Source organism: Hypanus sabinus, chromosome 17, assembly GCF_030144855.1.
Source record: "Hypanus sabinus isolate sHypSab1 chromosome 17, sHypSab1.hap1, whole genome shotgun sequence".
In the NCBI taxonomy this organism is placed as follows: domain Eukaryota; kingdom Metazoa; phylum Chordata; class Chondrichthyes; order Myliobatiformes; family Dasyatidae; genus Hypanus; species Hypanus sabinus.
In genome coordinates, this window is record NC_082722.1 from 44,754,743 (window position 1) to 44,772,442 (window position 17,700).

The window sequence follows — 17,700 nt, forward strand, 5'->3', positions numbered from 1 at the left end:
TTCAGCCCCTCATGTCTGCTCCATCATTTCATCGTGGCTGATTTATTATCCCTCTCAACCTCATTTTCCTGCCTTCTCCCCGTAACAGCTGACACCTTGACTAACCAAGAATGTATCAAACTCTGCTTCAAATATACTCAACAACTTAGCCTCCGCAACAGCCCTTGGCAACGAATTCCACAGATTCTCCATTCTTTGGCTAAAGAAGTACTTAATATTAGAATATCCCTCTATTCTAAGGCTGTACCAACTGGTCCCAGACTCACCCACTTTACGAAACACCCTCTCCACATCCATTCTGTCTCAGCTTTTTAACAGTCACAAATGGAACAACCTGAAGTGTCCAACAACACACAAAAACAAATTTTTGGTACTTTCTCTTTTATCCGGCAGTCAGATCTAGTTTATACAACTGAAATGAGATACAGTACCAGACAGTGAGCAGATTTCTCCTTCTGCTTTTAGACAATATCCAGGTTATGGCTTTGCATATTAACAAATGTTCTCACCCAAGAATAAATTTTGACACTTTGGAGTTGTTTCTCTATGAGTTTTTCCACTGATTTTGCTGGAATCTTATTAAGAGCAGGATCTTGCAGCATATTCAAAAAATGTTTAATTTCTATTGATTCTGACTTTTGATTTCTTAAACAATCCGAACACACTTCATCGGGGATGAGCTATAACAAGAGACTTAACAATGTACAGAACAGGTCTGAACATTACACATTGCACGTGTCTTAGCTCCCAGTGAAGACTATACAAATAGCTAGCTTCTAATATCTTGAAATGTGTCACAATTAGAATTTCAAGAATTAGTTAATATCAAAATAATGTATTTCATCCTTATTAAGGTGGGATAAGTAATATGGACGATTATTGCTATTGCATATTAAAGATATGCATCAACTTCTAAAAGTAAGAACTATTTTTGTGTGTCATCGAGGACTGCAACGAAAGTTTTACTGACATACAGACCTGCTGCAAGCGCGACTGCCAATGCTTGTTGATTGGCTGCAGAAAGAATCTGAACCCCCAGAGGAATTCTGGGATGAGACTGTCTCACAGCAGCACATATAGTCGCCATGACAGCAGTCACTTCTGGACCAACAGTTGAAGTGTATGGAATATCGTGCATATTTTCCACAATCAATCCATCCTTTGGAGAATCAGATAAATCCAGATAAAATTAGTTGGATGGATATATAAATAAATACAGTTCAACTTAAAATGATGACCTTTTTATATCAACTAATTTCAACCTCTAACTTAATCAAAGTACTTCCAAAATCAAAGGCATTTCAAACAGGAGATTACAAATGTAGTGATGGTTAAAAGTACATTTAACTGTTTTAGTTAATCTGTTTGACTTGAACATGTTAGGTTATACTTTGCTCAATACCATTGATTTGAAGAATATCACTGAAGTTACAAATAGTTTCTTAAAATTTCATCTATTAGTTCCTTTTACCATTGTAGTTCTTTATTAGACAAAAAGTTATCACTGTCTGGTCTGGAAAACTGATCCACAGGTAAAAAAGCATGAACATTTTTCATCTAAACCTTGTTTTTATGGGATTGTCCATTAGATTTTAGGGTGCATAAGCAAAAAGACCTCAGAATAAGAGGAAATTACATTGTAACTTCTCAAAACACTTGATGGGCTAGACGCAGAGACATAATTTCCTCTAGCTGAGCGGTAAATAAGAGATCACAATCTCAGAATAAGGGGTAGGTTGTTTTGAACCGAGATGAAGAGAAATTCTTCAAGCGAAAAGTTATGACTCTTGGAATTTGCAACCCTGAAGCAATGTGGATGTGCACTTTTTGAGTTCATTCGAAACCTAGCTAAATAGATTACCGAATATTAAAGGAATGAGGGACATGGAGATAATGTAGGGAATTGGAAGTAAAGATGATCAGTAACTTTAATATCCTTGGCATTATTCTACTGTACTAGCTAACTAGCACCTGAGTGCCATTACAAAGAAGACATGACAGTACCTTTTCTTTCTTAGTTTGAACAGATTTGGCGTGTCACCTAAAACTTTGACAAACTTCTACAGATGCACAGTGGAGAGTATTCTGACTAGTTGCATCATGACCTGGTATGGAAATACCAATGCTCAAGGATGGAAAAGGCTACTAAAAGTGGTGGATACTGCCCAGTCCATCATTGGCAAAGCCCTCTCCACCACTGAGCACAACTTCAAGGAGCGCTGCCACAAGAGAACAGCATCCATCCAGGACCCCTACTACCCAGACCATGCTCTCTTCTCGCTGCTGCCACTGGGAAGGAAATACAGGACCTCTGGGTCCCACATCAAATTCAGAAATAGTAGTTACTCTTCAACCATCAGGTTTCTGAACCTGCATAGATAACTTCACTCACCTCAACTCTGGACTGATTCCACAACCGATGGACCTCACTTTCAAGGACTCGTGCTCTCAGTATTATTTATTTATTTACTGCACCATTTCTATGCAAGTTGAACTGACCAACATCGATCTACTTGAAGGTGAAGACACCGAAGAGTGACAGGAACGTTGATGGCATCAGATAAAGTTTGTAAGGAATCTGAACACCATGCGGTTTGTGGACAGCAATCTCCTTCTGATTCTATTACAAGGCTACGTCAAGGTGGGCATTTTTTAAACTTTTTATTTTTCAAGGCTAATAGCAAACAGCTCATGATTTTGAGCTAAGTGGGTGTCATCAAAGGATCAGTGTAAAGGGTGCCCTATCATGCCTCAACCCAGCTTCCAGTGACTGTACTTGTAAACCACAAGCAACTTCCATTATTCAACAGATTTCATAGATGAACAAAATCTGCTGCTTCAATGGTTTAATGGGAGTTGATCTAACGAACTGTTCTGTTTTTAATTTCTTTTTTTCTACATGTCATCATACCTAGCTGGTAACATGAACATTATTACCTATCCCTCTATGTCCCTTAGCAGATTGGCTTGTCAGACTACTTTCTGCTCTGAGTCTAGGATCGTATACACACCATACAGGGTAGGATGAAATCTATTCTCCAGTTAGGTACATTAGTGAACCAGATGGGGATCCCAATATCAATCTGATGGTTTTGTTGTCTTGTTGTTTTTGTTCCAGAGTATTAACTAAACTTAAATTCCAAGGACACCATTGCGATAGTAATTTAACCTCTGGCCCAATGCCATGCCTATGAGCTAGATAAAATACCCCTTAATGTTTGATCAATTAACAAATCTGATCATCATTAAATCTGGAGATTTACCCTCTTTCAATACTGGAAACACTCAGCATTGTTGACCGGGAGACAGAGTTGGAGTCACTATCTGAAATTTTATTACGCGAGGTATTTTTTAAAAGTGTCAGATACCTTCAACTCTGAACAGTGCCGCTTAACGATGTCTAACTTTCACAACCTTAGACTCTAACCACGGACAAATCGCAAATGAAATGGAAGATGGTACAGTTGAAAGCTAGGCAACTGGCGAGCACTACGGATCCTGTTATCCCTCTGTATAGGTGTGCACAGGAGCTGGGGTGATTTGTCAGATACTCACGATCCCGGCATCGACATAGACGGCCGCTTCCTCGCACGCCTTCAGCATTATCTGAGCCAAGGGGAACCGGTGCAGAGGAGCTCCTGACGGGAGAAGACAGAGAATGAGGCGAGGACCAGCAGCGGAAAGGGGGCCGCCGGCGCCCCGGGATCAGGCTCACCTGGCAGCGCTTGCAGATGCACCATCCCCAGCGCCGCACAGCGCACCGAGCGCCACAGCCGCCGTAACCGCATGGCAGCGGCCCGGCTGCGCCGCCTCGGGGGCGGGGCGGGGCGGGGCCAGGGAGAGGGGCGGGGCCAGAGAGGGGCGGGGCCTAATGGTCATTTCCTCCGGTGGGCAGCGCGCGCTCCTCTCCCGCCAGCGATTTAAAGGGATCCGCGCATGCGCACTGAACCATATCTGCCAGGAATTTTTTTCCGCGGTAGCACCCGGCGAGGGTGGAGGAGTCCCGGTCGGGGGGTCACTGGTATATAGTACGGACGGTGGCCGTCGGAAGCAGCGTTGGTCACTGAGCTGGCCCCGTCTGTTCCCGGTACGCTAGTGAGGGGGATGCGGTGGGAGAGGTGAGGGTGCCGGTAGCCATCTTCGGATGTGTGGCCAGAGCGGCCCCTTCTCCCGATATCAGTAGTGTGACTGGGCTGGGTGGTGGAGCCTGTCCCCCACCCCGCGCCTCCCATCTCCATTTCGAGCCCCTCAACTGCGGCCAAGTTAATGAGCAACATAACTCACTGTGGCCCTGTTCTTTCCCCAATTACAGGCCAGCTTTCACCCACACATCCCACTCCGAAGATGCCCAGGAAAAGGTACCTTTTAATCTGCCTGCGTGTCCTAAATGACTGCCATGTCTATCACCAGAGGCCTAATCTGTGATGTTATTCGCCACGTTTAAAAGTTTTTTTCTTCTTCCTCTCAGTGATAGAATAGAAGAGCATTCAACAAAGACCGAAAAAACAAGTGAAGTTCTGCGATCCAGAAAGCGAAAAGCAGATGTTGCTATTGTGAGTTTGACCGCACGTAAATGTGCTATTGTGTTAACACGTTGCCTAAAACTATATTTGGTAATCTTTTTTTTAAATTGTAGTGTTTACAAGATTTGGATGAAGTTACCGAAGAACTGGCAACGGACCCGTTTAAAGATAAGGTAATGGCATATTGGATTCGGTCTCTCTACTCTGAATTACCAATTTCTCTTGGTGGAAATGCTAAAGTTTCGTTAAACCCCTCTCATAAGGAGGGAGAAGGCAAAATCTGAATATTATTGTAGTATTTAGTCTCACTTTGCTGTGCATATGAGTACAGATTCAATGGGATCTTTATACTAGAGTTAGTTGCATTTTATAGTTGCTTGTGGGCCCACTTACAAAATGATCCATTATCCCGTATCTAATGTAAAATTCTGTTTAAAGTATTCCATACAAAGTTAAATCTCATTCGCAGTTCTTTCATTTTTCAAACTTTAAGGTTCATGAATGCCCCGATCGTTAATTATACATTGGCTTTCCTTTGACCAGTCCAAAATGAGGCTTCCTTTTAGAGAATTTTGCAACTTGACATCTTAAAGGCCCTTCAAGACATCCACTGTTTACTGTTGCTGCCACCTAGTGAGAATAAGTATAATTGCGCTATATTCTATTCTTTGCTAGTTCATCCTACCAGACCTCGAGGTTGCAGTAACTGGTCAAACACCTACCCTTCTGCCTTTTGTTTCTGGTCTGTCTAAATATTGCGCTGAACTTATAGATAATTTTTTTTCCTTTGCTTGCAGCACCGATTAACTTCTGATTTGAACCTTCACCTGGTCACCAAGCTAACTGCAAACCTTTGAAACCCATGTTCTTCACATCTCACTGGGTTTTAAATCATTTGAACTTTAATCAATAAACAATCTATTTTTGAGCAATTTCTGTTTGGATTGTAGCCACTTCTGAGACCCAACTCTAGTTCAGCTTGGCTGTTCATAAGCCAGTGTCAGCTGACATTGACTGGATCTTTAGTTTTAATTTCTACTTTTGAATCTACCATGATATAACTGTAAATTCCTATCCTGCTTTAAGTCTCTTGCCCATTCAAAATTTAAATATGGCTCTTACCAATTTTATTTAGTTAGAGAAAGCATGAACAGACCCTTCTGGCCCAACAAGCCACACACAGCCCAGCAACCCACCTATTGAACACTAACCATATTTCTGGACAATTTACAATGACTACACTCGACCTCCTTGGTCTGAGAGAGGAAACTCACAGGGAGAATTCTTTGCTTGTTACAGTCTAACACCATCAAAGCATCAAAATGGCAGTTCTCAGATATGAATGTCATTCTTTTTTCCCCTTTTGTCTGTGATAAACATTTTAAAATTATCTACACCCAGCCTCCAATGCAGTTGTGATCAGAGAATCACCTGCAGTAGTTTCATTTCCTCTGGGTATCTAATCTTATTCCTACCACGTGGTTGATTATAGCATTTGAAAAAGCATTGGGTTTCACTTGTATGCAGCTGACATTTCTTTTATTCCTGCTCTGCAGTCTTTCAGCCCAACCTTCCAGATAGTAGTTGTCTCTCTTGCACATTTTTGATTCTTCTACAATTTCTAAAGGAAAGGATTTTGTGGTGTGTGCTGCTACTAGTAAGATGTATTTTCCCCCTCCAGATACAAGGGGAATGCCTCAATGTATGTCTCAATCAATATCCTGGTGTTCAGTTTTACTTTTGTGCATTTTGGATTACAGAAAAATTAATTTGTACTGTAGACCAGCATTTTCTGATTTGTAACAAAATTTAAACATTGAATCAAATAAAACTTAATCACTTTATCATGTAGTATTCTGCCTAGTTAAGTGTAATTTTAACATCTTTTCTCTCATTTTCTTGACCACTGACTTGTACTAGGGCATTGCTTAAAGAATATAAGTTAGTGATCAGTTTGTTATTAGAGTGCTCATGCTTTGTATGAATAAGTAAAAGGTGTTAGAATTTTAATCAACATTTGCAGGATGATCTCTCAATTTGAGTATTGTAATCTGATAAATTTGACTCTATGCTATCCTTTTCATGCCACAGATACTGACTGTAGGAACATAATTACCTATTCTCTTCACATTTTAGATGCCAGAAACAGTTCTGACTTGGTGAAAATAAGCATCATTAGTAAGACCAACTAATGCCCATCCTTAATTGCCCTAAGGTAGAGGTTCCTAACCTGGGGTCCATGGACCACTCAATTAATGGTAGGGGTCTAAGGCATTAAAGTTTTAAATCCCTTCCGTAAGTTGATAGTGAACTGCTGCTGTCCATAGAGTGGTATTTTCAAGATTTGGAAGGATTGTTCCAAGTCAGGGTTGTACATGATTTGGGAGAGCAAACTTAAAGTGCTGGGGATTTGGTAGCATTTTTTTCATTAGTCCTCTCCTGTGAAGTTTTTAATGTTTTAGCTATGGTGTGCTGAAGACTGAGGGAATTGCAGAAATGTTTCTGTGGCAGATGGTGTACAATCCAGCAGGGTGTTTTGAGTTTGTAAAGGCACTCCAAACTACTGTGCCATGCAGGTGGCAGAAATACTACTTGGACAGAACATTAAAAATGTGATTGCTGGCCTGTTCTTGTCCCCATACACTGGAGGACTTAAGAATGGTTACTTGTACAAGTTTCCCTGTTACTTGAGTAATTCGGTTAATCTATAATGTGCTAGTGGTGAAGTTTACTCCGGGTATACATCCAAATGTTTGAAAATGCTTTTTGACAGGTGACTGAACTATTGAAGTTTAGTACCTAGATGCTTGTTGGATGGTGGTGTCTGAAGTCAAATGGCTGTAAGACATGGAAATAACAAATTTGAGTAAGAATTTATTCTGCTACTTAAGCAAAATCATGACTGATCTTAGAACTTGATCCACACTAGACTTTTGTCCATATTCATTTAACATTTTTCAAAAGCAAAGCTCCTTTTCCAAAGAATAAAGTGGTTTGGTTTAATGGCAATACAACAGCTTGATGGTCTCCTTTTGTTGGTATTAGTGCTTTATTAATTAAACCTGAAAACTCCTCAGGTGACATTTCCCCCCCAGAATTGTAATTCATCACAATTAATCATTCCGGTAATCAGGCGCATTTTGTCAGTGCAGTTTGAGAAGCTGTCAAAACTCACTGTAATATTATCAGATTGGAAGCTTGTAAAACTGCTGTACAATTTCAATCCCATGACAGGAACGGGTGTATGTATGGGGGAAAGTGATATTCAAATTTGGGGAAGGTGGTCTAAGTAACATTGCTATGCTAGCTCTTGACTTTGCCATCATAAGCTGAATACATGCTAAATCTTGAAACTGTTATGCATTTGTGAAATTTACTTTAATTGCAGGATTGCTGGAATATTAATAACAACTGTGCAAGTCCTTCCAGATTCACTTCATTATCACACAAAAATTCAGATGGCATGATTACATCATATTCCACAAGTAATACACAGTGCAAGTTCAAAAATGTCTTGGTCACCCCAACTAGAGCTTCACCATTACCTGTCTTCTGGTAAGTTTATTCACTTACACCACAGATTTGTGTATCTTGAATTCTCATTCCAATGAGACTGGCAACTTGAATAATGGCCAAATAATGCATTTACACAATCTTGTTTTTAAAAATGTTAACAGCTGGGCAAATAGAGATGAGGTATGGAATATTCTTCTGAAAAAAGAACAGATGTATTTGAGAGATAAAGATGTTTTACAAAAACATCCCCTCTTGCAACCGAAGATGAGGGCTATTCTTTTGGACTGGTTAATAGAGGTAAGGCACTGCTTGGAGCATTAATTATTCTGGTTAGACTTAATTATTAAACCAATAAGTGATTTAATAAAAAATCAAATTCTAAAACAATTGTTTAATTCTGGGTACTGGCAAAGTTATCAATGAGTTGCTCCACTCCTTATTTACAGCATTGGTCATCAGGATTTTGAACCACAGGGAATGGGTCCAAGTCAAAATGTTTGAATAATTCATGAAGTATAGTTGCAACATTAAAGAATTACATAGTTCAATCTGCCAAACAAGATACTGCATGAGGCAAGAAAGCATGAATGCTGAGAAATGTGGAGAGTTAATGTTTTTGGTTTATAATCTAGTGACAACCGTAAAAGTGTGAAGCAACTGTGCATACTGATGCAGCAATGGTATTTGTTATTTGCAATAATTGTACAATTAAAAATTGGAATTTGTCATTGGAAAACTTGCTGTCTATTAATTTTGAATTTTTAAACTATTGTAAAGGTTTGCGAAGCCTACAAGCTACACAGAGAAACATTTTATTTAGCCCAGGACTACTTTGATAGATTTATGGGAACACAGAACAACATTGTAAAGACACGATTGCAGCTTATTGGTATTTCATCTTTATTTATTGCTGCAAAACTGGAGGTATGGTTACATTTACAAACAATCTAAGAATTGAGTATATTTTCCATTTAGCAACAGGACACTTAATCCTCTAACATTTTGCAGGAAATATACCCACCAAAGTTGCATCAGTTTGCCTTTATTACTGATGGGGCTTGTACAGAAGAAGAAATTCTCAACATGGAACTTGTTATTTTGAAGGTACTTTGATCTTAATTATTTCTAATATACATGATGGCTGCTCCACCTTGAATAGAATAACATCTGAAACTTATCACCATTGTTCTGAAATATTTGCAAATGCTATTAATTGTTCTAAGTAGCAGATTATTCCCTTTTTTAAATTATTCTAGGCTCTGAAATGGAGTTTGTGTCCTGTAACCATTGTGTCTTGGCTCAATATCTACATGCAAGTTGCTTATTTCAAAGAAAAGTATGAAGTACTGATTCCACAATACCCCCAGGAAATATTTGTTCAAGTAATGGAGGTAAATCTATTTTTAATCAATTATTTCAGCTGCTATTAATAAATCATGATGGTAATGATGCTTTAAAATGTCCTTCAGTTTGATATCTGTGCTTAATACATTACAGTGCAACTTCAATATTTTTGGGGTTATGATCTGACATATTGAAGGAAATTGCTGTTTAACTGTCTGGCTCAGGCTCTATTTTGAACACTGAACAGCTTTGCTCCAAATATACAATTGAAAACTGACCAATCTTCAATCCACTGCTATCAACCTTCACCCCCCCCCACTGGTTTCTACCTCCTACCAAACTTGCCCATAGGGTTATTGTTTCTGCCTGGTCCTATGCTACTGAACTCATGTCCACATGGCTCCATTTAATTTTGCTTTCTTCTCCCCCCCCCCACCCCCCCAATACAGCTCCTTACAACCTTCATCTGCTACATCTGACTTCACTTCATGTGTTCTCTATCACCCTTGGGTGATGCAACCCTTCACTGTGAGTCAGTCAGACTCGTCTATTCCATCCAGTGCTCTTACAGCAGCCTCCACATCAGTGAGCTGAACACACCTTTGTTTGTCAAGCACCTTAGCTGTCTGCTGCAAAAGGCACGATCTCATGACAGCCACCCATTTCAATTCAACTTCCCATACTGACGTGTATCCATGGCCTCCTTTACTTCCATGCCAATTTCAAACTTGGAATGGTAAGCAAAACCTCATTCCATCTGGGTAGCCTCGAACCTGATAGCAGGAACATTAAATCCTTTAACCTATAATTCCTCCTTCCTCCCTCCCCCTTTTCCCCATTCCCTCCTGTTTACCCTCCCCATTTCCTTTCATAGTCTGCTGTCCTCGATCAGACTCCTTCTTCAGCCCTCTAGCCCCTCCCAGATTTCATTCACATTTCCCCCACCCAACTCCCCGCTCAACCTGATTTTACCCATCACATACCAACTTGTATTCCTTCCCCTACCCTTTTGCTATTCTGGCTTCTACCTCCTTTTTCAAGCCTCAAAGTGTTTGGCACAAAACACCCAACTATTTCCCTCCATAGATGCTGCCTGATTTGCTGAGTTCCTCCAGCATTGTGTTAGTCAAGATTTCCAGTATCTGCAAAATCTCATTAATGACAAAACTATTCTTAATATATATATATATATATATTTAAAGATATACAGTCGGCACTCCTTATCCGCGGATTCAACCAACTGTGGATCGGGAAATCCCGGAAGTTCTATCTCCCACACTCGTCATTTGAGCACATACAGACTTTTTTCTTGTCATGATTCCCTAAACAATACAGTATAACAACTATTTACATAGCATTTATTGTATTAAGTATTATAAGTCATCTAGAAATGACTTTAAAGTACATGCAGTCCCTGGGTTCTGTTCGAGTCCATCTTTTTGTCAGATTTGAAGTTGGAACAGGTCCATCTGACTTATCTGTATTATTTAGCGTCATGGACTCTGATTTAGACTGACCGCATTTTTCAGCTGATTTGGGTGCTGCGTGACTGTTGGTACTGTTTTCCATGGAGTAACACTTTAGTTTGGCTCTATTCATGGGTATTCATGTATGCTTGAACTTGGTAACAGCCAAACTTTTTGTTCTCTCAATAGCTGTTGGACCTCTGTATTTTGGATCTCAAATGTTTGGAGTTCACATATGGAGTCGTAGCAGCTTCAGCTTTGTATTACTTTTCATCCTGTGACCTAGTTCACAAAGCATCAGGTACAGTGATATTTTTGGTTGTGTACACGATGGTCTATATGTAAACTTAATAACAACCATTTAATTCATAGGCTTTGAGTGGAGTGAAATAGAAGGATGTGTAAGATGGATGATTCCATTCACCATGGCCTTGAGGGAAACAGGAAACATAACAATGAAGAACTTGAAAGGTGTCTGTTCTGAGGATATGCACAACATACAGATACACTCCAACAGTTTATCATTATTGGTAAGTTTTATTTTGTATGTACGAGACCAGGCATTTTGATTATTAACCTGTACCATTAGTATACCATGGTGGTGGGGGAGGAGGAATAGTGCATTCAGTTGCAAGAAGACTGTAAACCCTTTGCAATTACCTGGTTTTCTGCACTAATTACACTTAAAATGTGATCTGACCTTCATCTAAGTCACAATAAGACAGAATCTGCTTAATCTAATGAAACAAAACAATTGTTCTTTCCATGTCCTTATTGAACACTGTTTAATCGTTCAGTCTGGGCTGGAAAAAGTATGTGAACCCTTCTATTTAACTGATAGAATCTCCTTTAGCAGGAATGATCTCCACCAAACATACCATGTAGCTTCTGATCAGACTTGCACAACGGCAAGGAGAAATTTCAGACCATTGCTCTATACAAAACTGTTCCGGTCATCAATATTTCTGGGATACGTTGCATGAACAGCCCTCTTCAGGTCAAGCCACAGCATTTCATTTGGGTTAAAGTCTGCACTCTGACTTGGCCATTCCAAAACATTTTCTTTTTAAACCATTCTGTTTAAACTGTTGTTGATTTACTGATTCAGATAATTTTTCTTGTTGCATCATGCAACTTGAGGTGACAGACCACTACCCTGACATTCTCCCGAAATGAATTTTGAATTCATTGTTCCCTCAATAACCACAAGTTGCTCAGACCCTGAGGCAGCAAAGCAGCCCCAAACAATGATGCTCCTTTCACCATGTTTCACAGTTGGGATGAGATTTTGGTGTTGGTGCGCAGTGCCCTTTTCACTCCAAACATAGTGGTGTACGTTTAAGCCAAAAAGTTCAACTTTTATCTCCTCTGTCCACAGAATATTGTCCTAGAAGCATTGTAGAACACCCAAGTGGTCTTTTGCAAACATGAGATGTGCAGCAATGTATTTCTGAAGAGCAGTGGTTTCTTCCATGAACACCATTCTTGTTCAGTGTTTTTCTTGTAGTGGACACATGAATGAGGTTTTGGTGTTCAGTGCCCTGTTTCCTCTTAACATTGTCATGTGCACTACTGCCAAAAAGTTGAAACAAGCAGCAATGTTTTTTTGAGAACAGTGGTTTCCTCCATGGTGTCTTTCCATGAATATCTCGTTCAGTGTTTTTCTTATACTGGGCACATGACAGAGACTGTAGCAACTTCTGCTGTTACCCTTGGGTCCTTTTTCACCTCCATCAGCACTGCATGTTGCTACTCTTGATATGATCTTTGCAGGATGCCCACTTCTAGGGAGAGAAGCAACAGTACTGAATTTTCTCTATTTGTAGACAATTTATCTTTAGTGTGGACTGAACACTCTGGTCTTAGAAATACCTTTGGAGCCTTTTCCAGCTTCATGCATCTCCAGTCCTCCTGAAGGTTGTTTTGAATGAGGCTTGGGGCACATAAATGGATCTCTTTTGAGAAGAGCAGGCTCTGTCAGTAACCTTTGTCTTTTTGTAAATAGGGGAGCACACTGCTACAACCCACACCTCAAATCTCATCTCATTGACTGGAACACTCTTGTAGACAGCATTATCCCAGAGGTTCACGTACTTGTTTTGTACCTTGACTGATTGTTTAAATGGTGTACTCAGTATTGGTGAGGTACAATTGTTTGAGTGTTAGTTTGGGCATATTGTCAATTATTCTGATGCAGAAAATCAGGTAATTGCAAAGGGTTCTCAAACTTTTTCTTGGAACTCTATTTGCTTAACCTGTAATTTTCATCTAATCAGATCTTTAATTCTGTTCTGAACAAATGTGTAATTCAAGTGTTGCGATTAATTGGGTAATTCCTTTCTTGGTTTTGCTCTGAAGTGAGCTGAGAATAAAAGCAGTCAGAAACTGAAATGGTAGTCTAGAAGAATCTTTCATTGAGTTTGGCTGAAATGACACATATAAAGTCTTTTATGTTGGTTATTCTGTTTAGTCCCTCCTTTAAACCACTTACATTGAAGAGTAGAAGATGTGTGATAGACCTGAATATCACAAATTTACCTGCAAGTTTTGAATCCTGCTATTTGCTGACCAGTTCTTTGCTTGCATTACAATACTGACTACATTAAGTATTTCTTTCTAAAGTATTGTATTTCTTTCTAAAGTATTATCAAAAGCAGTAAGTTGTTGAACACCTGATGTGTACCCATTTTGGCAGGCCATCAAATACAATAAAGTTAGATCTTTAAAGTAAACTTTCCTTCAGTCAATGCAATCAGGTAACACTGTTTTTGTTATTTTTTTTTGTTGCTTTTTAAGGATAAAGCTCACTCTAAACAAGCACTGCTATTGGAACAAAGCTCACCTCTACCTTCTGGAATTTTAACTCCACCACACAGCAGCAAGAAACAAGACAACTGGTGTGAGTCCTTGTGAAATCAAACTGCAACCGTGGTTTAGTGGGTGAATTTTTCTTTGCTGGAAATCTTGAATACAGCTTGATGCAGTGAAGATGGGACTTGATTTGTGTAATATTGAATGCTGACAACAGCCTGGAATTTTACTTGCATTCTTCTAATGGCATTGTCATTCTGGATATTAAAAGTATCTACTTGTTTTTAATACACTTTTATACCTGTTATAGCCAAAAACTCCAACCAAATAAGGAGTACCTTGAGTAATCCTGAATGCTGCTAAGGAGGGTGGCTGTCTAAAATGAACAGTGAGGTCATAGATTGATTTATAAAATGTTTATGAAATTTAAGCTGCTATGTTTATTTTAAATAAAGGTACATCTACATTCTTTGTCCTGTCCCACATGTAATGTTAAAAAAGATGACTGGCTGTGCAGAAGATGGAACAAGCAGTAGCTCTTAATGATCTTCATGCAACAGAGGGATATCAAGTTCTAAAATTGGGATGCTGAAGTTTTTTCCTTAAATCCAGATGGCATGTGGTCATATGCAGGGTGTTCTAAGAGTAACTGTGAGACAGTATAAAATTATGAAAGTTTGTTGGAAAAGTGTATTAATCAGTGGATAGTTTCAATCTCAAGACTAAAAATAAGCAAAGGTAGCTAGATGAAGTGTTTGATGATAGCTTATTAGAACAGCATATGTCACAGCTAATTAAAGCAAATATTAAGACCTGTAAGATTAAATAGCCTCAATGAGATGGTGCTCCTGGGTGGCAGCAGCAACCATTTGAATGTTGTCTTTGAGGGAGAAGAATGGGTCTAAGATTTGAGGGCAATTAGAAGAGTATGAAAATAGGGCTAAAGGGAGATGCAGCATGCGAGAGGATTCTTTAAATGCTGGATGGAAAGGAGGGACTAAACAGAATAACCAACATAAAAGACTTTTTGACTATTTATCTTGTACTCCAGTTTTTTTGGAGTTGGAGCCAGGAAAGCCGTGATTAGAAAAAGTTGACAGAATGAATTGAGCATTTTGTTTTGGTTTTCAAAGATAAAAGTACCTTTATAGCTGTTAATTGAAGAGAAAATGAGGGATGCAGAAGGGACTGAAAATTACAATCATCATACCAAAGTATTGAAACTGGGGGCCTGGTGAGTCATTGCTGAGGCCCTTCATCCCTCAAGACTGAAGTGAATAGTGAGACAGTTGATGCATCAGTTTTAAAACTCCAGATGTGAGGAAGGTTCTATCACTTATCACTATCACATAAAGCACTTATGCAGGAAGAGGAAACTACAGGTGTAGTCCATACTGGATTATGGAGGAAACCCAGAATCTATTTTTAAAACAATGTTCAATTAAGTTGCATTTTTGGGGGGGGGGGGAGAGGAGGGGGTTTCTTTAAGGACATTGGCTCAAAAGCAGTGTAGGTGCAGCCACTGGCTATTCTATAGCTATTTAAGTATACAGATACTTAAAATCCAGGGGCTGAATGTTGGGTATTAGTTGCAAAACCCAACTCATGTTCCTGATATATATGCTTCAGGATCAGACTTGATTATCACTGATACAAGCTGTGAAATTTGCTATTCTTTCAGCTACCTAAACCTCTAACTAAATCACCACCAAAAATTCCTTTCTTTGAAACATAGTTCATCTCTCCTTTCCTCAATTCCTTTAATGTATTAATCTTTAATCTTCCTTGCTGATTTAAATCAATACTTTATCCCCAGGTTCTAATTCTATTATTTTATAAAAACTATCAAAGCTAATTACCCAAATCTGTTAATTGAATTGTACCAACCTATTTATTAACACTAGCCTAATCACTGGTCATTGTAAATCGTCCTAACTGGACTGGAGGAGAAAACTAGAGTGGCTAAAGGAAACCTGCGTGGTCACAGGAAGAATATATAAACTCCTTCAAAATGCTTTTGGAACTGAGCTGCGCTCTGAGCTATAATAGTATTGTGCTAACCTCAACTCTACCATGGGGTCCCTGATCAAAATTAACACACTTAATCTGATCATCATAGTCACTACCTGTCATTGAATTGTCTTCAGTTTTAAATTGACTACAGCATTCTCCAACACACTGTACAATCTGCTTATTCACATTCAGTTGGATTTCAGGATCACTAGGTTCTGGCACCCTGGTCTAAGGATTTTTCTAAAAGTAGAACTGGAGCTTAGTCATTTTTGAATTGAGTTTCACTTTTGCAGAGTTCCTACCAGATGGACTTGACAGCACTTAGTCCAAATGCAAAAAGGCTTAAGACATTTCAATTAGACACAAATTAAATGTAGACATACACAAATTCACACATTGATGCATTTTGAATAAATAAACTCATTGATTTTTACCATGCTTTAGCTTTCCTTCAGTCTCCAAATGCACATTAAGTCTAACTGTTCACCCAATTCCCAATGCAAACCCTTAGTCCTAATGTACTGAATTTCAGACACAAGTACCTGTAACATCAAGCATACTATTTCGTATAACATCAATAAATTTGTGTGGAATAGTTGTTAATTGTTGTAATACTCCACACAAAGGAAGATGATTTGAAATTGTTAGAAAGTCAATCTCTCCAGCCTTAGGACAGCACTGCAGGATTTGTTCATGAGATTTCATCCATTTTAGGTACTGATATCATATTTGATTCTCACAATATACCAGCAAATGAAGGAAGACCTATATGATATTCAGGCAATACTGATAAGTGGCAGGTAACATGTCTCCTATCAAAGTGCCAAATGTTAATTATCTTCAACAAAGCGTGAATATTTACTAATTTTACATCAATATCAACATTCTGTGATTCACCTATCTCAGCCAAATAAATATTCCTACAAATTTAAACCAGGCTTCACTTCTGTGGTGTGACTTACTTTCAATAAGAAATTTAGTAGTTTTGTAAGCTCTCTGAAATATTGCATGTGTCTAGACAGGTTATGGTATTTTACTTTTTTTTTGGAAAAGTGATCAATGCACCCTGTGCTTCAAATTCTAGGTTAAAATGGGAACATTTCCTTTACATATTGACAGCAATGCCCATTTCTCTATCATAACAAAATTATTCCAATTCTGAAATTTGACATCCCTCACACCCTTTTTCCCCAACAAACCCTAAAATACACTTGTTTAGTTTGACATTATGGATTTTTATTATTTTAACATATACAGTAACAGGTGCTGATTATGTTAGTTTGTCTGCTTTGAGCCTTACCTGCGAGCAGTCTACTTGTAGCAATCAAATCTAGAAGGGATAGAGTTTAGTTCAAAATTTTGATAGTGAAACAAATCTGTCTATTCATTCTAACCATTTTATGCTTGAACCAATTCCATGATACAAGAGAAAACATTGTGGCCAGTGAGTCCATGCTGATCGCAGTGCTCACAATTTCCTGCATTCAGCCCATGTATCTATCCAAATGCCTCTTACATGATACTATTGTACCTGCCTCAACCACTCATTCCACATATTCACCACCATCTGCGTGAAATAGTTGCCCTTCAGGTGCCGTTTAAATCCTTTCCCTCTAACCCAAAATCCTTGGGGGGGTTGGGGGAGGAAATGTTGCTACCATTCATCTGCAGTCATCTTGAAATTAATTGTAGCAATCACAGTGGGGCACATTTTGTGAATTTACAGTGGGCTTGACAGCCAAACTGTCATTTATACAGTTTGAGGTTGTTAATATTGAGATTAATATTAAAATCCTGATGTACCATTGTAATTGAGTCAGAAAAATGTTAGCTGGACTTTTTTGTCATATTAAGGAACAAATAAAGTAGTATTACACTGGACAACTTCTCCCTGAAAAAAGCCAGAATGGATTAATGAGGGAACTTGGCTGAGGAACTAAAATTATTAATGATAGCAACAACAGGCAGAGGAATATTATGCAATAAATGTTATTTATATGGACATCAATAAAGTTCAGCATATCTTA

General features: G+C 38.8%; 2 protein-coding genes across 7 annotated transcripts in view; one reads left to right on the top strand and one right to left on the bottom strand.

The window, feature by feature from the left end:
- The window catches only part of zgc:162297 (uncharacterized protein LOC555865 homolog), a 32,444-nt gene that overhangs the window by 13,363 nt on the left and 1,381 nt on the right, over positions 1 to 17,700 (bottom strand). For 2 of the 4 annotated variants that reach the window (XM_059992961.1, XM_059992962.1), the window contains 3 exons: positions 7,323 to 7,361; positions 3,556 to 3,638; positions 979 to 1,159 (listed from right to left, as the gene is read on the bottom strand). In XM_059992961.1, coding sequence (XP_059848944.1) covers positions 979 to 1,159; positions 3,556 to 3,638; positions 7,323 to 7,361 — 303 coding nt within the window. Of the gene's footprint in view, positions 1 to 978; positions 1,160 to 3,555; positions 3,639 to 3,715; positions 3,868 to 7,322; positions 7,362 to 17,700 lie in introns of those variants that run through there. The other 2 variants (XM_059992960.1, XM_059992963.1) reach the window with 2 other exon arrangements.
- Positions 1,166 to 16,611, top strand: ccne1 (cyclin E1). Of its 3 annotated transcripts, none has more exons than XM_059992957.1 (12): positions 1,166 to 2,641; positions 4,313 to 4,358; positions 4,469 to 4,553; positions 4,637 to 4,696; positions 7,912 to 8,078; positions 8,201 to 8,336; positions 8,817 to 8,963; positions 9,048 to 9,143; positions 9,296 to 9,430; positions 11,039 to 11,150; positions 11,222 to 11,379; positions 13,646 to 16,611. In XM_059992957.1, exons 1-12 carry the CDS (start codon positions 2,551 to 2,553, stop codon positions 13,760 to 13,762), a joined length of 1,350 nt encoding a protein of 449 aa, XP_059848940.1. In that variant the 5' UTR covers positions 1,166 to 2,550; the 3' UTR covers positions 13,763 to 16,611. The 3 variants fall into 3 exon arrangements, with proteins under 3 accessions (XP_059848940.1, XP_059848942.1, XP_059848941.1); XM_059992959.1 differs by lacking the exon at positions 1,166 to 2,641 and adding an exon at positions 3,877 to 4,118; XM_059992958.1 differs by lacking the exon at positions 1,166 to 2,641 and adding an exon at positions 3,877 to 4,087.

Coding starts and splice junctions, on each gene's coding strand:
- ccne1 (XM_059992957.1), top strand. CDS start 2,551: ATGGCATCAGATAAAGTTTGTAAGGAATCTGAACACCATGCGGTTTGT. Junction 8,337..8,816: donor TTTTGGACTGGTTAATAGAG/GTAAGGCACTGC, acceptor ACTATTGTAAAG/GTTTGCGAAGCCTACAAGCT. Junction 11,151..11,221: donor CCTAGTTCACAAAGCATCAG/GTACAGTGATAT, acceptor TTTAATTCATAG/GCTTTGAGTGGAGTGAAATA.